Source organism: Sciurus vulgaris (genome assembly GCF_902686455.1).
Source record: "Sciurus vulgaris genome assembly, chromosome: 18".
Taxonomy (NCBI): Eukaryota; Metazoa; Chordata; class Mammalia; order Rodentia; family Sciuridae; genus Sciurus; species Sciurus vulgaris.
The window spans coordinates 30937059-30956075 of NC_136479.1; the positions used below are offsets into that span (position 1 = coordinate 30937059).

Below are 19017 nucleotides of genomic sequence, written 5' to 3' on the forward strand. Positions count from 1 at the left end.
TGACCTCAATCAGTGCTAGTTTGGGATATTTACAAAGGCCCAAGAGAATTCATAATTAAAAAAAAAAAAAAAAAAAAAGAGGAAGGAAAATTTAGCACATGTTGTATAATAGTTCCTGGGTTCTAACCTCACAGTTTCATGTGTCAGGAGCAGGGAACTAAGTCACTCAACCACTTAGTTGAGGGGATCAGGAACAAACAACTTAAAGACGAGCGAAAAGTAACAAGACCAACTGTCCTGATGGGTGTGAATGGGGGTCCATGGCCTGGTGCAGAGCTGCCAGTGACCACTCCCCCAAATCCACAAGAGGCGCATCTTAGACCACCCAGGGGATAGCTCTGGTGAAGACACTGGTGCATCCTGGCACAGGAGCACACACCTGTAATCCCAGCTACTCAGAAGACTGAGGCAGGAGGAACGCAAGTTCAAGACCAGTTTGGGCAACTGAGTGAGACCCTGTTTCTAAATAAAAAGGGCTGGGGGTGTAGTTCAGTGGTAAAGTGCCTCTGGGTTCGATCATCAGGATGGGGGGAGAGAAAAGACACTGACAATCAAGACCATTAGAGTGTATGAAAAATCAACTTGTTGGTGACAAAAGAAAAAAGGTGCCATTTCTCAATGAGCATTATAAGGAATTTTAATATGAATGTATTACTAAATTAATGAAATATTACAAGTAGACATTTGAGCATTTTATCTGTATTTTTATATGTTTATACATTCAAGTTGGCCAAAAATTGTGTGTGTGTGTGTGTGTGTGTGTATGTGTGTTTGTGGGTTTGATCTTATTGGCAGTATAGTCCCATTGCTTTATACTGGACATACCCAGAAGGGCAAGCATCTGTAGGGTATTTAAATATGCTAGTACACTTACAGCAATCTGCCCACACACTTACCTGTAAGTGATAATAGTGTATGTGATTTGCAAAGCTGCAGTGTTTGTCCACCAGAAAGCAGAAGCGCCTTTTCTCTTCAAGCAGAGCTTCTTTGCAGCCATCTGCAATGAATTTCTGGATTTCACTCTGGCGAGAAGTAACAGTTTCTATATACTAGGAAAATAAATGACAATGATAAAGTAAGACACAGGCATTAGACAGCTGCATGGCCTGACATGTATCTTCTGCCATCTTTGTACTTGGTTATTTTAATAATGGAATAAACACTAGACACAGATTAACATTAGCAAAACTGAAATCTGATCTGAGCAGACACCATCATCAAGATCCTTGACTCATGGTGGAAAGGAATCTCCAAGAGCTTTACATTCCCACTGGGCACCTGGCACAAATTACTACTTTTTTGATATGATCATGTTGATGGTGTTCTACTGAAAAGCACTGTGGATTTTGAAAACAGAGTTCCAGGTTTAAACCCCAGTTCTAAATGACGACCACTGGATTAACCTAAGCCTCATTTCCCCTCACTGCAAAAATGGGTGTAAAATGGGGACAGCAAAGCCAATCAAGGCTTCTCTTCTCCTCCCCGAGTTAGGAGGAAATGTTCATGCTTTTAGGTGGCCTTAGACTGATTACTTTTTTTTTTTTCTTTTGATGCTGGGATTGAACCCAGGGACTCTTTATCACTTTTATTTTGAGACAGGGTCTCACTAAGTTGCCCAGGCTGGCCTCAAACTTGTGATCCTCTAGCCTCAGCCTCCTGAGTTGCTGGGACTGTAGGCATGTGCTACCAGGTCTGGCCAATCAGTTATTTCTCTTGTTTTTTGAGGTGCTAGAGATGTAACCCAAGGCATGTGCTCTACCACTGAGCTATATGCCCAACCCTTTTTAAAACTTTGAGATAGGCTCTCAATAAACTGCTGAAGCTGGCCTTTAACTTGGAATGCCCCTGCCTAGGTTTCCGAGTAGCTTGGATTACAAGCGTGTGCCACCAAGCCCAGCTCACAGAGTAATCATTTTTGACTCTGGAAAACTCTGTAGTCTTTAGCTCTTAATCCTTTTAATAAATAATGCTTACTTTTAACTACAGTAGAACAGCGAGTAGATAAAGCACAGGCTGCTTAAGTAAGCCTCCCCCTAAAGTGTACAAATAATGATCTACAACAAGAGGAAACACAGAGGAAAGATTCACCTCGATTTCTTTGTGTTCGTACTTTAGGGCGTTTCGTCCTCCTTGACTTTTCCTTCTGATCTTCTTCAACTCAGCTTGAGATTTCTCCAAAGAATCTAATTTATTCCTGTGTTCTGCTTGGTATCTTTTAAGAGTTGCCTGTGAATTAAATGTAGTGCTTATTTAACTGAGGCACCATGCAAGCTGCTCACACATCGGTGTGCGGCTGACCGTGGCCGTGACTCCCTCACGCACACTTCACACAGACCCCCTCCATTCATCTTGAACACCAAGGAATTGTCTGCTCTCAAGTCCCCTGTCTGTATCAGGGGCCCTTGACCACAAGGGCAGCTCTCTGCAGACAACAGTCTCTTTTATTCTTTCTCTCCTCAAAGGTTTTTGGACACTGGGTAGTCAGTACGTGTTTCAGTGATTAAATAAACAATATTAAATCACAAATTCCTGACTGTTTTATAAATCAACTTTCAAGAGACAGAATGAACAAGTGCAACTGCTTGAGGGTTTTTTGGGGGGTGCTGTGTAACAGAGTTTTTGTTTGTTCGTTTTGGTAGCAGGGACTGAACTTTGAGTCACATCCCCAGTTCTTTTTTGTATTGTTTTTAGAGACAAGGTCTCCTTGAGTTGCTCAGCACCTTGCTAAGTTGCTGAGGCTGGCTTTGAACTCATCATCCTCCTGCCTCGGCCTCCTGAGCCGCTGAGATTACAGGCATGCACCACCTTGCCTGCAACAGTGTTTAAGAACACAGTGTTGGAGCCTAACAGACCCAGGAACATACTCATTGCCTGTGTGACCTCAGCAATTAATTTCTTTAAAATTCATGCCTTCCTTTTAATCTGCATCTACGTTATGGGGTTTTTGTTGCAATAAAGATTAGATAATGTACACGGAAGGCTCAGAATTAAATGTGCCTGAGCAGTTGTGTAGGTCTTGTGGCCTCCTCCAGGAATGCACACAAAACACACGTGCAGGCAGCAGGCCTCCTGAGGACACCGGGGATGACTCTGGGGTGACCCTTATTACTTACTGGGGGTCTTGGTAAGAAGAAAGGGAATTTTGGGTGGCAAAAGCAAGCAAGCATTCTATAGCAGAAAGGAAATATGGAAAGACTCCATGTACTGTGGCTGGGGAGCCAGATGGAAGGAGCCCCAAAAATCACTAACATGGATGATACTGGGTGACAAGGCAAGAGGGACCCCACAAGACAGGTCCTCTGGCACTTTCCCATACACAACTTGTTCTCAGCTGCTGGTCTGTGAAAGGCACACGGGTGCAGCTGCCCTGTCACAGAGGAGCGTTCTCTGAGAGCCAGGCTCGCCAGGAACATGTTGATTTCTTCAATTTTTTTCCTACACTTTTAACAATGCATATCCCATTTGGTGGCAAAATTGGGCCTGCTCAGCTCAAAGGACTGGTTGGTTTTATGCATCAAAGCCTGTATGACACCAACCTCGACGCTCCCCTGGCTGTTGACTGACTAGTGGGATAAGTTCTCCTCGGACCAAGAGGTCAGACCTGGGGTGGTGGAGGGAAACCACATACTTACGTTCATATATTTTACATCCAGTTCCGTTTTCTTCTCCAGCTCGTGGATAATGTCCTTATGGAATTTTTTGAACTGTTAACAAAAGGAAAATAAAAAATTGACACCAGATTTGTGGCTTTAGGCAAAATAAATTTTGAAAACAAAACAAGTACATTTTGCAAATATAAAAACAATTCACATACATTCTCATCAAGAGTCTCATTGAGCTTCTTGTGGGTGCTTGAAATCTCTATGAGGACGTGGCCTGTGAACAGAACCGGACAGTTAGGGGATGCCTGAGCACATGGAGCGCAGCAAAGGTACAGAGGGGAGCACGATGGCTTCCCATGTGGGTCCCAGAAGGAGCGGCTGGGGCAGACTTACTTTACGACACCAGAGCCCACTCTACCTTCAGTCCACACTGTTCTATTTTACTCATTTCCTAAGCCGGATCCTGTATCTGATTAATTTTGAAATTTTCTTACAGAAGATTACCTCAGTCATTACAGTAACTAACTATAGGAACAAATTAGTTATTTTTATCTGACCTCCGGAGTAATCTGATTATTGGCCAGTCACATGAGTAGAGGGCCAGTCCCCTCCTACTTTAGATCTTGTATTGTTCTGGAAAATATTAGTACCAGGGGAAACTGCAGCCAGGACAGTGTTCAGCCTCAGATCTCCTGGGATGACACAACTTCTCTGAAACAGGGGCAGTCACATGACAGAAGAGAATGTTCTAGGACAAAGGAGCCTCACTCCAGAAAGTAGCAATCTGACCACATGGTTTGCAGAGCTCATCTCTTGCAGTTGGTAGCGGCGTATTAACATTTTTGCCACTTTCCTCTGACAAAGATGAATGACGGCCATCTCTCTGCCAGCTTATCTCGAGGAACCAAGTGGATCTGATACCTAACACATGGGAAAGCCTACCAAATCATTCAAAACCACCACCACACCAAACAACAGAATGGCTCACCTGATAGTTCTGTGGCCAGGTTAAAATATACACAATGGAGTATTACTCAGCCATAAAGAATGACTTTATGACTTTTGCAAATAAATGGATGCATCTGGAGACTATCATGCTAAGTGAAATAAGCCAGTCCCCAAAAGCCAAAGGTTGAATGTTTGGGCTGATATGTGGAAGCTAACACACAATGAGCAGGGAGATGGGAAGAATAGATATTCAGCAGATTAGACAAAGGGGAATGAAGGGAAGGGAGTGGGGATAGGAAAAGGAGAGACAGTGGAATGAGTCCAAAATTATCTTCCTGTGTACTAAATGAATACACCATAGTGAATCCACTATCATGCACATCCATAAGAATGGGGTCCTAACTAGAATAAGCTATATTTCATGCTTGTATAATTATATCAAAAGGAATTCTACTGTCATGTGTAAGTAAAAAGAGCCAATTTAAAAAAAAAAAAAAAAAAAAAAAAAAAGAATCTCTGTGGTGAGCTGACTGGCTCTGGGGAAGGATAAAAATGAAGACTGTGGAGGAACATGGGAAAAGAGCCAAACAGCCCCGACCTTGGCCTCAGCCTTGGCCCTGCCGGAGAGGCTCCAGCCCGCCTTCCAGGAGCGTTTCAAGACAGCTGACTCTCAGGCTGCAAACCCAGGCCGCCTCCTCAGCTTCTGACTTGAAAGCCAACCTTCACCTGAACACGTCCACCTGGACATCCCTCAAGGCACCTCAGGTCAGACACACGTGAGTAAACGTGCAGCTGCTCCTCATCTGCTAACACCAGCTTCTGCCAGCCAGCCGGCCATGAGGGACAACCTCTGGCCTACGGGTCTTACTCTTGACCAAGGCCTTGGGCATTTGGCACTTGTGTGTGGGCCACCCCTAGGGAAGAACACACCCCTCGCTTACCATGCTTCCCTGGACAACAACTGTGAGGCCCCTCCCAGGCTGTGTCTTTTCTTGCCAGGGAAAGGACACGTGGGAAAGATGTGTGAAGTCACGGACACGTGCTTCACCAGAGGATCTCTGGTGAGGGGAGGAATCTCCCCATCCACACAGAAATGCTGCCAGCTGACTTATGAGGAGGTCCTCTCCCCTACCTCCCAGGGACCCCAGGCCTTATTTCTGTGGGTCCCCCACTCTGTTCTTGTTGGGATCATCTTCACAGGTGCCAGGGATCTTTCCAAAATGCAGATGCAATCAGCACTCCCTGGTTCTCCTGGTGTCCAGACAAACCACCTCTGGGCAACATTCTGAATCCTCCATGAACAGTGTACCTAACCCCTGTGGGTGGCAGGACTGAGATTCGCCTACTGGTACGTAATCCAGGAGGCCACACCGGTGAAGTCACAAGACAGCCTATTCCCTGAGCTCTGTGATTCCAGGAAGCTCAAACAGGATGGCCTGCTGGACAGACAAGAGAGCCAGAGCAGAACTATCCCCAGCACTCAGGGTGCCACCCACCAAGTTGCCGCTTTCCCCTCTACATCCTTCACACTGTCAACTCCCAAAACTCTATGAAGAACAAACTGGAAGCCTTCAAAACGAAGCCTTCACATGGCTGAGAACATGACGACATCAATATGCCTTTTGATAATCATTAGGTCATCTCAGGTATTAAAATATTCTGAGTTTCTTTTACATATATTTTAACCCCCTGAACAATTAACTGGTTAAACTTTAGATTACGTAGAGGGAAATGAGAGGGAGGAGGGGGTGGGGGTATGAAAAATGGTGGACTGAGACAGACAGACATCATGACCCTATGTACATTTGTGATTACACGAATGGTATGAATCTACATCGTGCACAACCATAGAAATGAAATGATGTACCCCACTGGTGTACAACAAATCAAAATGTAGTCTGTAAATAAAAAAAATTTTTAAAAAAGATGAAATCCACTTCGATTATCTGAACATCAAGCACTCTATTCTTGGCAAGTCAGAGCTACTAAGAAAAAAAAAAATGTCTAAAAATAATTTGGCTTAAATCATAAGAGCAATTCAGGCTGGAAGCAAGGCAGTTTTTTGTCTGCTCTCTTTGATGAACTTTGGTTCCATACCCCACATAATAAGGATCCCTGAGAGGGCGCTGTGTGCCGGGGGGGACACTCCTGAGGACACACGCAGGCTGAACCTGGTGCTCTGGCCTTGTTGGCCGAGCGGCCCTGCCCTACCCCCTCACGCTCCGGCTCCTGCCCCGGTTTCTGCCACTGCAGCCAGACGCTCAGTGAAACAGCCCATTCACTGTGGGCAGGCACCAGCCCCTGCCCTTGTTATTCTTGTCCCTCGCTGTTCGTGGAATCCCAAAGCCGGCCCCACAGTGGCAGCCACTGAGTCCTCAGTCATAAAAGGGTTGACACACACCTTGGCTGTGATTATGTAAGCTGCTCTAACATATTTTGAAACAAGATGAAAACTGTGTTTATGTTCAATCTGCAGACATTTGATCTTAAATTGAGTAAGAGTTGCTTTATGTTTGAAATGTCCCACCCATCCGCTTACTCTTAGTCCTGTAAACCTACTTTTTCATAAATTACATTTGAGAAGGAAAAAACCTCTGAAAACACTAGAGGGTGGAGAGGAGGAAGCACAGCCCAGATTCAAATGGAGCAGAACTAAGTGTGCACCCCAACAGGAAGCCAGGCCGCCATGTCTGCTCCATCAGTCCTTCCTTTCTTCTCTTTCAGGTTTGGAGCCCACACTGTGGGAAGAAACTCACAGTAATTAAAATAATGTGACTCAGTCTGAATGTACTATATTCTTAAGTGACAAAATTAAAGGAATTTTGAGTTTTTTAAATTAAAAAAAAAATATTTCTATGGTGGTGGGGATAGAACCCAAGGCCTATCCACTGCTGAGCTATACTCCCAGCTCAAAGAATTTAGATTTTATATGTACTTCAAAGTCAGGAACTCAAAATACAATACCTTCCATTAAGTTTTCCAAAAATTCATACAAATAATAGCTTATAGTAATATTTTTCTAATTATTGGAAACCATGAACAAATATGTCCAACACTTTAAATAATACTATATAAAGATACATATTTGGGTTGAGCATGGTGGTACACACCTATAAATTCAGGGGCTCAGGAGGCTGAAACAGGAAGATTCCAAGGTCAAGGCCAGCCTTAGCAACTTAGCAAGGCCCTAAGCAACTTAATGAGACCATGTTTCAAAATTAAAAACAATAAAAAGGGTTGGGGTTGTGGCTCAGTGGTTAAGCACCCTTGTGTTCAACCCCCAGAACAAACAAACAAGAAGAAGAAGATGTGTTTGGCCAATAGACTAAAAATGTTAAATGGACTAAAAATGTTAAATAACAAAATTTAAAGAATTCTTGGTATGAACACAGAAAGTTTTCATCTGAAATATGGGTCACTGGATTTTTTTCTTTTTGAAGTGCTAGGGATCAAACGCAGGACCTGGCACATGCTAGGCAAGCACTCTAATGCTGAGCTACATCCCCACACTGGACTATTAACATACTATCGACTGTATAGTTCTTAAGCAATCTAAAAACTATAAAAATTTCAGGAGCCAGATGGAAACTGCCAAAGGAGTGGAGCGGCATGGAGCATGTGCTGAACATGCAGGCCTAAGAAAGATGCCTTCCATTTATATCTGATCATAGTTAATCAGAACACTTCTTATTTCCAGAAAGCACAGAGTAGTGACTGAGTCATACACCACTTCCTACATGTTACTACAAGTGGAATCAGACCACTGATTCCGAGTGAAAGCCAACCTACTACTGGCCTAAAGTAACACTGTGCAGAGTAAAGCAAAACAGACCAAAAAATGTCACTGGAAAAGAATAGAATTTTTCTGATGATTTCCCAAATATCATATGTAATGAGGACAAAATATAGTAGAAGTAAAAAGCAAAATACACAGTAGACAAGTGTGCACTCTGAAGGTCAGAGTCACCCACATGAATTAACACATCGGCAGATTAGTAACCTCACTGGAAAAGCTCTGCCCCCTCTAAGAGTGGCTCTGTCCCTGCTGCAGGCCAGCAGCTCTGCCCCGTCAGCCTCGTGTTGTGCAGGTAAGCGATGTGCATGCAGGGATAATGCCACACGAGGGATAGGGTGACACTTCATTTCATGTTCCTCCAAAGGTCTCAATCTGACTTACCCAACTACATGTTACTACTTAATGTTAGAACTACAGTTCTAATTAATGTCTTGTACAGAGCATTTAATTAACAGGGGGGTGTATGTCACAGAAGTCAGCTTGAAGGAACTGGTGCTGGTCAAACATGGGGCCAGTTTGAGCATCAAAATAGTGAAGGGCAATACTAAACTATAAATTGTTGAAAAATCTAGGGACCCACAGGTCCAGAGCAATAATATATCAAATAAAGGAATGGCAGACAATGGGGTGCCCTTGTGGAAAGCAGACTGCCCAGTGCCCACTAGTGAATGAGGAGGGAGTGTCAGAACTGAAAAGTCACCGCTTAGCAACCTTCACAGGAAAGATTGGCTGGGGCCAAAATCGCTAATAGATGCTAAGTCTAGGGCATAAATATTGATGAGGAAACAAGATACTTGCATAGATTGGAAGTTTCCTCCCACAAATTGCTTGTTAGTAGCAGTACCAAAAAAATTAACTATGCAGTGTAGAAATCATATGACATCTTTACTGGAAAACCACATTCACAAAAAAAATAAGAGGAAAATGAATGTTTATGTGCCCACATTTGATATTCAGTGGACACAAAATTACTCGGACAGTATTCCAGCTAAGAGTGTATGACTTGGGAGGCTGAGGCAAGAGGACCCCAAGATCAAAATCGGCCTTGGCAACTTAGTAAGACCTTGTCTCAGAAAATGAAAAGGAGCTGGGCACGGTGGCACACACACACCTGTAACCCTAGAGCGTGGGAGGCAGAGGCAGGAAGATTGCGAGTTCAAAGCGAGTTCAAACTTAGCAGGGCCCTAAGCAACTCAGTGAGGCCTTGTCTCTAAATAAAATATAAAAAGGGCTGTGGATATGGCTCAGTAATAAAGCAACCCTGGGTTCAATCCCCGGTACCAAACAAATGAAAAAACATACAAAAAACCAAAACCTGAATCCAAACATGAAAACCTGACATTTGGAAGTTAAGATCTTGTGCTACTGAGTATGCATGATCATTCAGCAGTTCTGATTCAGATTTACACTCATATCAATTCTTTTTCTTTTCTTCTCTCTCTCTCTTTTTTTTTTTTTTTTTTTTTTTTTTTTTTTTGCAGTGCTAGGGATTGAACCCAGGGCCTTGAACTTTCGAGGCAAGCACTCTACCAACTCAGCTATATCCCCAGTCCTCATATCAAGTCTTTACTGAAGTATTTGCTTGTTTATTTTTGGAGACAATGAGTTCATTCCATTCTAGTGGTGAATCCAGTGCTGGCTGATGGAGGTAAGAGAGAGATAAAGTTGGTGGGAGAAATAGTCAATGTTTTACTTATTTAATAGTAAGACTTGGGGCTGGTAGGTGTAGCCCAGTGGTAGAGGGCTTGCAGAACATCTACAAGACCCTGAGTTTGATCCCCAGCACTGGAAAGCAAACAAACAAACAACAGCAACAAAATCCTAAAATTGGCATGGTCAAAGACCTAAGAAAGAGAAAAGTCCTCTGAGCCAAACGAGAGTTGGCTCATTCCCCCGGCTTTGGAGACTAGCATTGCTTTTAGACAAAGAACCAATGAGCTTGGTTTTATATAATCTAGAATTGGATGCCCCAAGTATATTGATTTTTCCTACTAAAAGGTCAAAAGTTACTGCTGATCACTCAGAACACAATTTTTTATTTATTTTTATTTTTTTAGTTGTAGATGGACACAATACCTTTATTTTGTTTATTTTTATGTGGTGCTGAGGATCGAACCCAGTGCCTCACATGTGCTAGGCAAGTGCTCTACCACTGAGCTACAACCCCAGCTCCTCAGAACACAAATTTTTAGGAAGAGTTCAGGATGATGACGGTGGGACTGCCTGAGGAGACTAGAAAAAAGCTGGGGACTGTGACGAGAGAAAGACTAGACCTATCTTCAGGTGCATCGTCACCCAGAAAACTCAAGGGACAGGAAGACTGGGCAAAGGTCAAAGTACCTGCAGAAAGATGCGAGGGTGCCAGACAGGCTTCTGAGTACCTGTGCACACCTGGGAGGTTACTTAATCTTTTCTGTGTAATCTCGTGGAGCCTGGGTTTCCTCATCTGTGTGGAGGACCTACTTCACAGGCCTGTTCAGACAGTGCTTTCCAATGCTCTGCAGAGGAACACCGGCTGCGCATGCACGAGTCCAGACACAAGGATCACAATAATGCGCAATACACACCAGCAGAAAGGGCCCAAGTACTCCTTAATACACCGCTTTCTGGGTACTTGCTTTCTGAAAATAAAATCCACATACTAGATTGTTCAGCTTATACTAGTCACTATGTTCTTTTTTTAAAAAAATTTTTAGACTTTAACCTTTATTTTATGTATTTATTTTTATGTGATGCTGAGACTCAAACCCAGTGCCTCACCTGTGCTAGGCAAGCACTCTACTACTAAGCCACAATCCCAGCCCCTTTTTTGTATTTTACATATATATATATATATATATATATATATAAAATCTTTGCTCAAATGTTTCAGAATAATTCTTAAAAAGTATAAAACGAAGGAGAGATACTTGCTTCACCTAAACTCAGCTCAGCACCCCTTCTCTCAATTCCTTTCTTCACCCATTCCCTGAGTCCCAAAGGAAGAACTGTCCACCTATTATGTAAGAAAATACACTTAAGGAGCAAACTCTACATTCCTCCACCTCACTGCATTTTGCGATATTAAACAAAATACTTAACACTCCACTATTAAGGCCTGACCTTTCTCCTGTACTGTAAACTGTATTTATCAGAATCGATCCACCAGAGAATACATATTCTGGCTACTGTTGATTATTGAATAGGCAATTCTGGTTTCTACTCTGAAAGAGAAGGGCTTAGAGGTTATCCTTCCCTTACTCACAAAATGAAACAAGCAAAAGATTGTTTCAGAAGATTCCAGCAAAGAGCCTGGTGCAGCGAGTGGCACATGCCTATAGTTCACCTCCTAGGGAGGCTGCAGCAGGAAGATCCCTCAAACCCAGGAGTTCAAGGCCAGCTTGGGCAAAACAGTAAGACCCCATTTCAAAAAAAAAAACAAAGCAACCCCCACTCCCCAGTTCCAGCTAAACAAACTGAGAAACAACAACTCTTTAGACTCATTAGAGAATTAAGCTTACAGGGTGCCAGATTGGCCCTGAAAAGTGGAGAGACAGGTTGATAAAGAGAAACTCAGTTTACTGGGAGCAGAAACCAGACAGAAGCTGGGCGTGGCAGGCGAGCCTGTAGTCCCAGTTACTCAGCTGAGGCAGGCGGATCCCATTTGAGGCCAGCCTGGGCAGTTTGATGAGACTGTGTATCAAAACAAAAAATAAAAAGGGCTGGGATGTAGCTCAGAGGTAGTGTGTCCCTGGGTTCAACCACAGCACTGCCAAGTACTGTGCAAGAGCCACACTGGTGGGAAGTCTCAAGCTGGAAGGGAAGAGTGACTGGGGGCTCAGCGTGGAGCTGAGTTAAATCTCCAGAGCTTGGTCTTTGGCCCCATTCCCCTTGAGCTGCATCAGGTTCTTACTGTGAAGATGGGAAACAATTTCCCTTTGGCAACAGGGAGGGAAAATGTCGTGGTTCTTAAATGAGCCTGGAGTCCTGCTCTGTGCTGTGAGCAAGGCTGGCCCCTGAGGGACACCGCTCAATTGTGCCTCATCTGACCTGGCTAACTCCAGCCCCCTCAAGGCTTCTTGTCTCTGAGGGGAGGGACAAAAAAAAGCCGAGAAACTCTTCCAAAGATCATACCCCAGGTAGCCTGGCTTACCAAGAAACTCCCACAAAACAAACAAAGCAACAGTAAAAAATATTTAAACATGAGATAGTAGAATGATACTTCCTGTTCCCAATACTTTACCACAATGACCAGCAACAGGGCACTAGGACAGTAACATGGATTATAACTGGGAGAGCTGTAAGACTCCACTGAAAAGAATTTTCTAGAAAACCCACAAACAACAGCGGGGACAAAAACAGGGACATCAGAGGAAACGAGCCTCTGACACAGTTAGAGCTACAGGCACATACAACATTAAGTACATCCTGGCCAAAAAAAAACAAATCCTAACACTGAAGGAACTTATCCCACTTGCCAATTACCTGATGCCTCATGTTCACCTTTCATCAGCAAAATTACGGGCATGCTAAGAAAAAACTATCTGAAGAGACAAAGGAAGCATCAGAACCAGGCTCTGATAGGGCAGGAATTTTGGAATAAGACTGAGAACTTAGAACAACTATGATTAATATGCTAACAGCTCTACTAGAAAAAGCAGACAACATCCAAGAACAGATGGGTAAAGTAGGCAGAGACTGAAATGCGAATGAAGAGTCAACAGGAAATGCTAGAAACCAAAAAGGCTGGAACAGAAGTGAAGACTGCCTTTGATCAGCTGGCTGTCCTCCTGAAGACTGGACCTGGTTGAGGAAGGAGTCAATGAGCTTGAAGATCTGTCAACAGAATCTCACCACGCTGAAATGCAGAGAAAAGCGAAATGGACAATCACAAAAGGTGTGACACATCCATAGTAGAAAAACCGTAAGAGAAAAGGAACAGAAAAAACCATTTGATTACAACGTCTGAGAATTTCCCCCATCCAGAAAGCTCAGAGAACACAAAAATGAAAATACTGTCATATCACCACATTATATTCAAATGGTCTCTTAATTGATAGATTCAGACCATTCATATTTAAATTGATTAGTGATATAATTGAATTTGTGACTTTTTATTGTACTTTCACTTTTTTTGTTTGTTTTTTTAACTTCTTTGTCTTCTGGGTTTTCGTTGTTATTTTTAGTTTGCTTGGGTTTCTCTGGTTTGTTTTTGCAGTACTGGGGATTAAACCCAGGGCCTCACACATGCTAGGCAAGCACTCTGCACTGAGTTCTTCTGCCCCACCTCTCTTCTTCGGTTGTCGATGAAGATTTTGTGCTCCATGTTCTCCCCTCTTCATATAATACCAATTATACTTTTAAAATGTTTTTAAGTGATTACCCTAGTACACTTACAATTAATATATGTCCACTCCCAGACACTTCTGCAGGTACAGATGCCCCTCAGTTTATGTGAGTACATCCTGATAGATCCATCATACTTGAAGATAACCATTAAGTCAAAATGCATCTCAGACATCTAATCTATTGAACACTGTGACATGCACACAGTGACATGCACACAGTGACGTGGTGCACTGAGAGGACCCATAGTTTTCCCCCATGATCACGTGGCTGACTGGAAGCCCTGGCCGGCTGCCGCTGCTCAGCATCATCATACCATGCAACTCTAGTCCAGGAAAAGACCAAAACTGAAAATTCAAAGCATAGTTTCTACTGACAGCATATCATTTTCACACCATTGTAAATCTGAAAAATCGTAAGTTAGAGACCATCTGTACCTAATTATAGATTAACAATTCTTTCCTCTCATCATTGTTCACTTTACTTATCCATAAGCTATGACTCAATACATTGTTGCTATTATTATCTTGCACAGTTACTAAATGAGTCAATAGTAAAAGGTTTTATTTACCGTCCTTTAATCCTTTTTTCCCCCTGTGTGTTACTGGGGATTCCACTCAGCCCTTGAGCATGCTAGGCAACCATGCTACCACTGAGCAACGCCCCTGCCCAGCCCCCTTTTCTTTCAGTTTCACTGAAGCACTTGGGATCCTCCTGCCTCAGCCTCCCAAGGAGCTGGGATTACAGGAGTGTACCACCATGCACAGCTGTTTATTTCTTTTTGAAGGGACTTTGTTTATGTAGATCCATGTTTTTGACCATGTGATTTTGTCTAAAGAATTTTACTTTAACATTCAAGGATTTCTTTTTGGAGTTTTTGTTACAGGTGGTGTGTATCTGTAATCTCAGGAGGTTGAGACAGGAGGGTCTCAAGTTCAAAGCCAGCCTCAGCAAAAGAAAGGTGCTAAACAACTCAGTGAGAACCTGTCTAAATAAAGTATGAAAAGGACTGAGGATGTGGTTCAGTGGTGAGTGCCCCTGGGTTCAATCCTGGGTACCAAAGAGAGAGAGAGAGAGAGAGAGAGAGAGAGAGAGAGAGAGAGACTCTGACTGACAGGGTTGGAGATGTGGCTCAGTGGCATAATGCTTGCCTAGTATGCAGGAGGCCCTGGGTTCCATCCCCAGCATGGCGCGTACACTCACACACACAAGAGATTGACAGTGGGTAGAAAGACAAGACCCACACACACAATACATGCTATCTATGAGAAACCCACATTAACTATAAAGATACAGATATAGTTAGAGGAGTCAATTCTCCAAGAAGACATAACAATCCTTAATATGTGCCCAAGTGACAAAGTCAAAATACATGGTGGAAAAACTGATAGAAATGCAAGAATAAATAGATGAATCTACTAATAAGTGGAGACTTTAATACCCCTATATCAGTAATTGGCAAGTCCTGCTGGCAGAATGTCAATATGCACAGTTGAACTGAACACTATCAACTAACTTGATCTAGTTGACAATGAAAGACATTTCCAAAACAGAGTACAAGTTCTTTTTAAGCTCACAGAGACAGACCACATTCTGGGCCACAAAACACACCTTAACACATTTAGAAGAATAGAGATTGTACAAAGTAAGCTCTCTGATCACAATGGAATTCAACCAGAAATTGGTAATGGAAAGATAGCTGGAGTATCCCAAAATATTTGGAGATGAAACAACACATTTCCGAATAACCCAGGGGTCAAAGAAGTAATCTCAAGAGAAATTTAAAAATAGTTTGAACTAAGGGAAAATGAAAAAGTATAACACCAAACTTTGTGGGGGCAGCAAAAGCAGGGCTTAGCTGGACACTGACAGCTTTGAATACTTTGGAAAAGAAGACCTCAAATCAACAACTACATGCCCTTTTTAGGAAATTAGAAAGAATGATAAAAACCTAAAGCAAGCAGAAAAGAAGGAAAATAGAGCGGAAATCAGTGAATGAAAATGAGGAAAAAAGAAAAAGAAAACAACACAGAAAAACACCTGGTTCTTTGAAAAGCTCCATAAAATTGGTAATCCTCAAACCAGGTTAACCAAGAGAAAAAGAAATAAACATGAACTACTAATATCATGCCACAATGAAATTCACTGTTCTATGTATTAAAATGTGGTAATAGGAAAAAAAAAAACAAAAACAAAAACAAAAAAACCAGAGGGCCATCATTACTGACCCCACGAACATCAAAAGAATAATAAAAGGATATTATGAAGAACTCTATGCCCAAAAGTCTGGTAACTTAGATGAAAGAAACCAATACACTCTGTCAAAACTCACACATGCAGGGTTTAATTTGGAAAGGACTGTATCTATTGAAGGAATCAAATCAACAAGCAGTGACCTTCCAAGGTAGAAAGCGGTAGACCTAGATGGCTTCCCTGGTGAACACTACCAAACACTTGAGGAAGACAGTGATATAAGTTCTCTACGGTCTCTTCCAGAAGATAAAAGCAGAGGGAACAGCTAATCCATTCATGAGAAAAGCATTACCCTACTACCAAAACTGGATAAAAACAGTACAGAAGAAAAACTACAGATTGATGCATAATGAATGGGATGCAAAAATCTTCAAAAAATATGATTTACAAAACCTTATACCATCATTCTTAATGGTAGGAAACTAGAGGGAAACTACTTTCCTCTTTCAAGTGGGAGTGAGGTAAGAATGTCCCCTCTCACTACTCCTACTCAGAATCATATCAGAAATCTGAATTAAGGCTATAAGTGAAGGACTAAGGCATACAGACTGGGAAGGAAGAAAAAATGTTATTCACAGATGACATGGTTCTCTATGTAGAAAATTCCAAAGAACTGAGCAAAAATACTCCTAGAAAGCTGGGCCTGGAGACATACTCCTGAAATTCCAATAGCTTAGGAGGCTGAGGCAGGAGGATTGTGAGTTCAAAGCCAGCCTCAGCAACTTAGTGAGGCCCTTAAGCAACTCAGTGAGACCCTGTCTCAAAATAAAATATAAAAAGGGATGGGGCTGTGACTCAAAGGGTAAGTGACCCTGGGTTCAATCCCCAGTACCAAGCAAGCAAACAAACAAATAAAACAAAAACAAAAAAACTTGTCCTAGAAGGATCACAAGTTCAAGGTCAGCCTAGGCAGTTCGGCAAGACCCTGTGTCAAAATAAAAAGAAAAAAGAAGGGGGGGGGGGTGCTGAGGATGTAGCTCTACGGTGGGGTACTTCTGGGTTCAATTTCCAGTATTGCAAAAGCAAAGGAAAACAAACAAAACAAAAACCTCCTAGAACTAAGTAGTTATAGCAAGGTTGCAGGACACAGGGTTAATATACAAAAGGTAAGAGTGTTCCTTTATATTAACACTGAGCAATGGAGTTTTAAATTTAAAGCAATGCTGCTCAATGACATTAAAAGAAAACTAATAAATCCTATATGAGGAATAAATCTAATAAATCCTATAAGAGGAAAATGACAAAACTCTGAGCAGTGAAACGAAAGATGTAAATACTTTAACAGATATCCCATGCTCATGGATAGGGAGACTTGATAACAAATGTTAAGATGTTAACTCTACCCAGCTTATCTATAGATTCATTACTACAACAATCAAAATTCTAGCAAGTTGCTGGGTGTGGTGGCACATGCCGTTAATCCCAGCAACTTGGGAGGCTGAGGCAGGATGGCAGGTTCAAAGCCAGCCTCAGCAATTTAGGGAGGCTGTGATGGAGACCCTGTCTCAAAATAAAAAAATAAAATTAAAAAAGGGCTGGGATGTGGTCCAGTGGTTAAGTACCCTTGAGTTCAATCCCAGTACAAAAAAAAAAAAAAAAAAATCTAACAAGTTATTTGTGTGTACAACATGATTCTATGGTTTAAATGGATAGCAGGAGATCTAAAATACCAACACAACACTAAAGAAGAACAGTCAAGTCATGAAAGGTGGCCTATAATCTCAGTGACTTGGGAGGCTAAGGCAGGAGGACTGCAAGTTTCAAGGGTCAGCCTCAACAATTTAAGGAGGCCCTAAGCAACTTAGTGAGACAATGTTTCAAACTTAAAAAAATAAAAAGGGTTGGGAATGTGACTTAGTGCCCCTTGGTTCAAACTCCCCACCCCCTGCAGAAAAGGATACAGAGGACTGACATTATCTTAAGTCAGAACTTAAAAACAGTACACTCACTGGTAAAAGAATAGATCAATGGAACAAGACAGAGCCCAGAAAGAGACCTATGCAATAGAGTTGTGATGGCTAATTTTGTGTGTCGACTTGACTGGTGAAGGGATGGATACCCAGGTAGCGGATAAAACATTATTTCTGGGTGTGACTGTGAGGATGTTTCAGGTGAAGATTAGCATTCCAATCAGTGGACTGAGTCAAGAAACTCTGCCCTCTCCAATATGGGCTGGTATCACCCAGTCCACTGAGGGTCTTCCTGAAGAGAACAAAAAGAAAGAGGAAGAGGAACTTTCTTTGTTCCTGAGGCAGGACATCCATCTTCTCCTGCCTGTGAGTCTCAGGCTTTTGAACTCAAGGCTGAATGGTACCACCCACTTTCTTGGTGCTCCAGCTTGCAGACATCTCCAATATCATGTGAGCCAATTCTCACGACAAATCTCTGGTATGTAGCCTATTGGTTTTGCACCTCTGGAGAACCCTGACTACAACAACAGTTAACTGCACTTTGATAATGGAGCAAAGCTGATTCAGTGGAGAAAGGATGGTTCTTTCAAAAATTGTGCTAAACACCTCAATATTCATTTGCAAAAAAAAAAAAAGAATTTAGATGCTGACTTTATACTTTACACAAAAATTAACTTAAGATGGAACATGGACCTAGAATGCAAAACTATAAAATTCTAGAAGATAAAACACTGGAGAAAATCTATATGACCTTTGGTTTCGTGATGAGTTTTTAGACACAACACAAAAGCATAACTGATTAAAGAAAAAGAGTATGCCCTAGGTTTCATTAAAATAAAATTTAAAAAGGTGTGGGGCTGGGGTTGTGGCTCAGTGGTACAGCGCTTGCCTGACATGTGCGAGGCCCTGGATTTGATACTCAGCACCATGTATAAATAAATAAAAGATTCACTGACAACTAAAAAAAAATTAAATAAATAAATAACTTTTAGCTCTACAAAAGATACTGTTAAAAGAATTAAAAGGCAAGTCACAGACTGGAGAAATTTTTTTTTTTTTTTTTTTTTTGCGGTGCTGAGGATTGAACCCAAGGCCTTGTGCTTGCAAGGCAAGCACTCTACCAACTGAGCTATCTCCCCAGCCCCTGGAGAAAATATTTTTAATCCACAGACCTGATAAAGAA

At 42.1% G+C, this 19017-nt stretch overlaps 1 protein-coding gene across 2 annotated transcripts in view; it reads right to left on the reverse strand.

The window, feature by feature from the left end:
• The window catches only part of BAIAP2L1 (BAR/IMD domain containing adaptor protein 2 like 1), a 92058-nt gene that overhangs the window by 20409 nt on the left and 52632 nt on the right, over positions 1 to 19017 (reverse strand). For both annotated transcript variants that reach the window (XM_079121278.1, XM_079121279.1), the window contains exons 4-7: positions 3815 to 3876; positions 3633 to 3704; positions 2089 to 2226; positions 897 to 1049 (exon numbers count right to left, since the gene is read on the reverse strand). In XM_079121278.1, coding sequence (XP_078977404.1) covers positions 897 to 1049; positions 2089 to 2226; positions 3633 to 3704; positions 3815 to 3876 — 425 coding nt within the window. The remainder of the gene's footprint in view (positions 1 to 896; positions 1050 to 2088; positions 2227 to 3632; positions 3705 to 3814; positions 3877 to 19017) is intronic.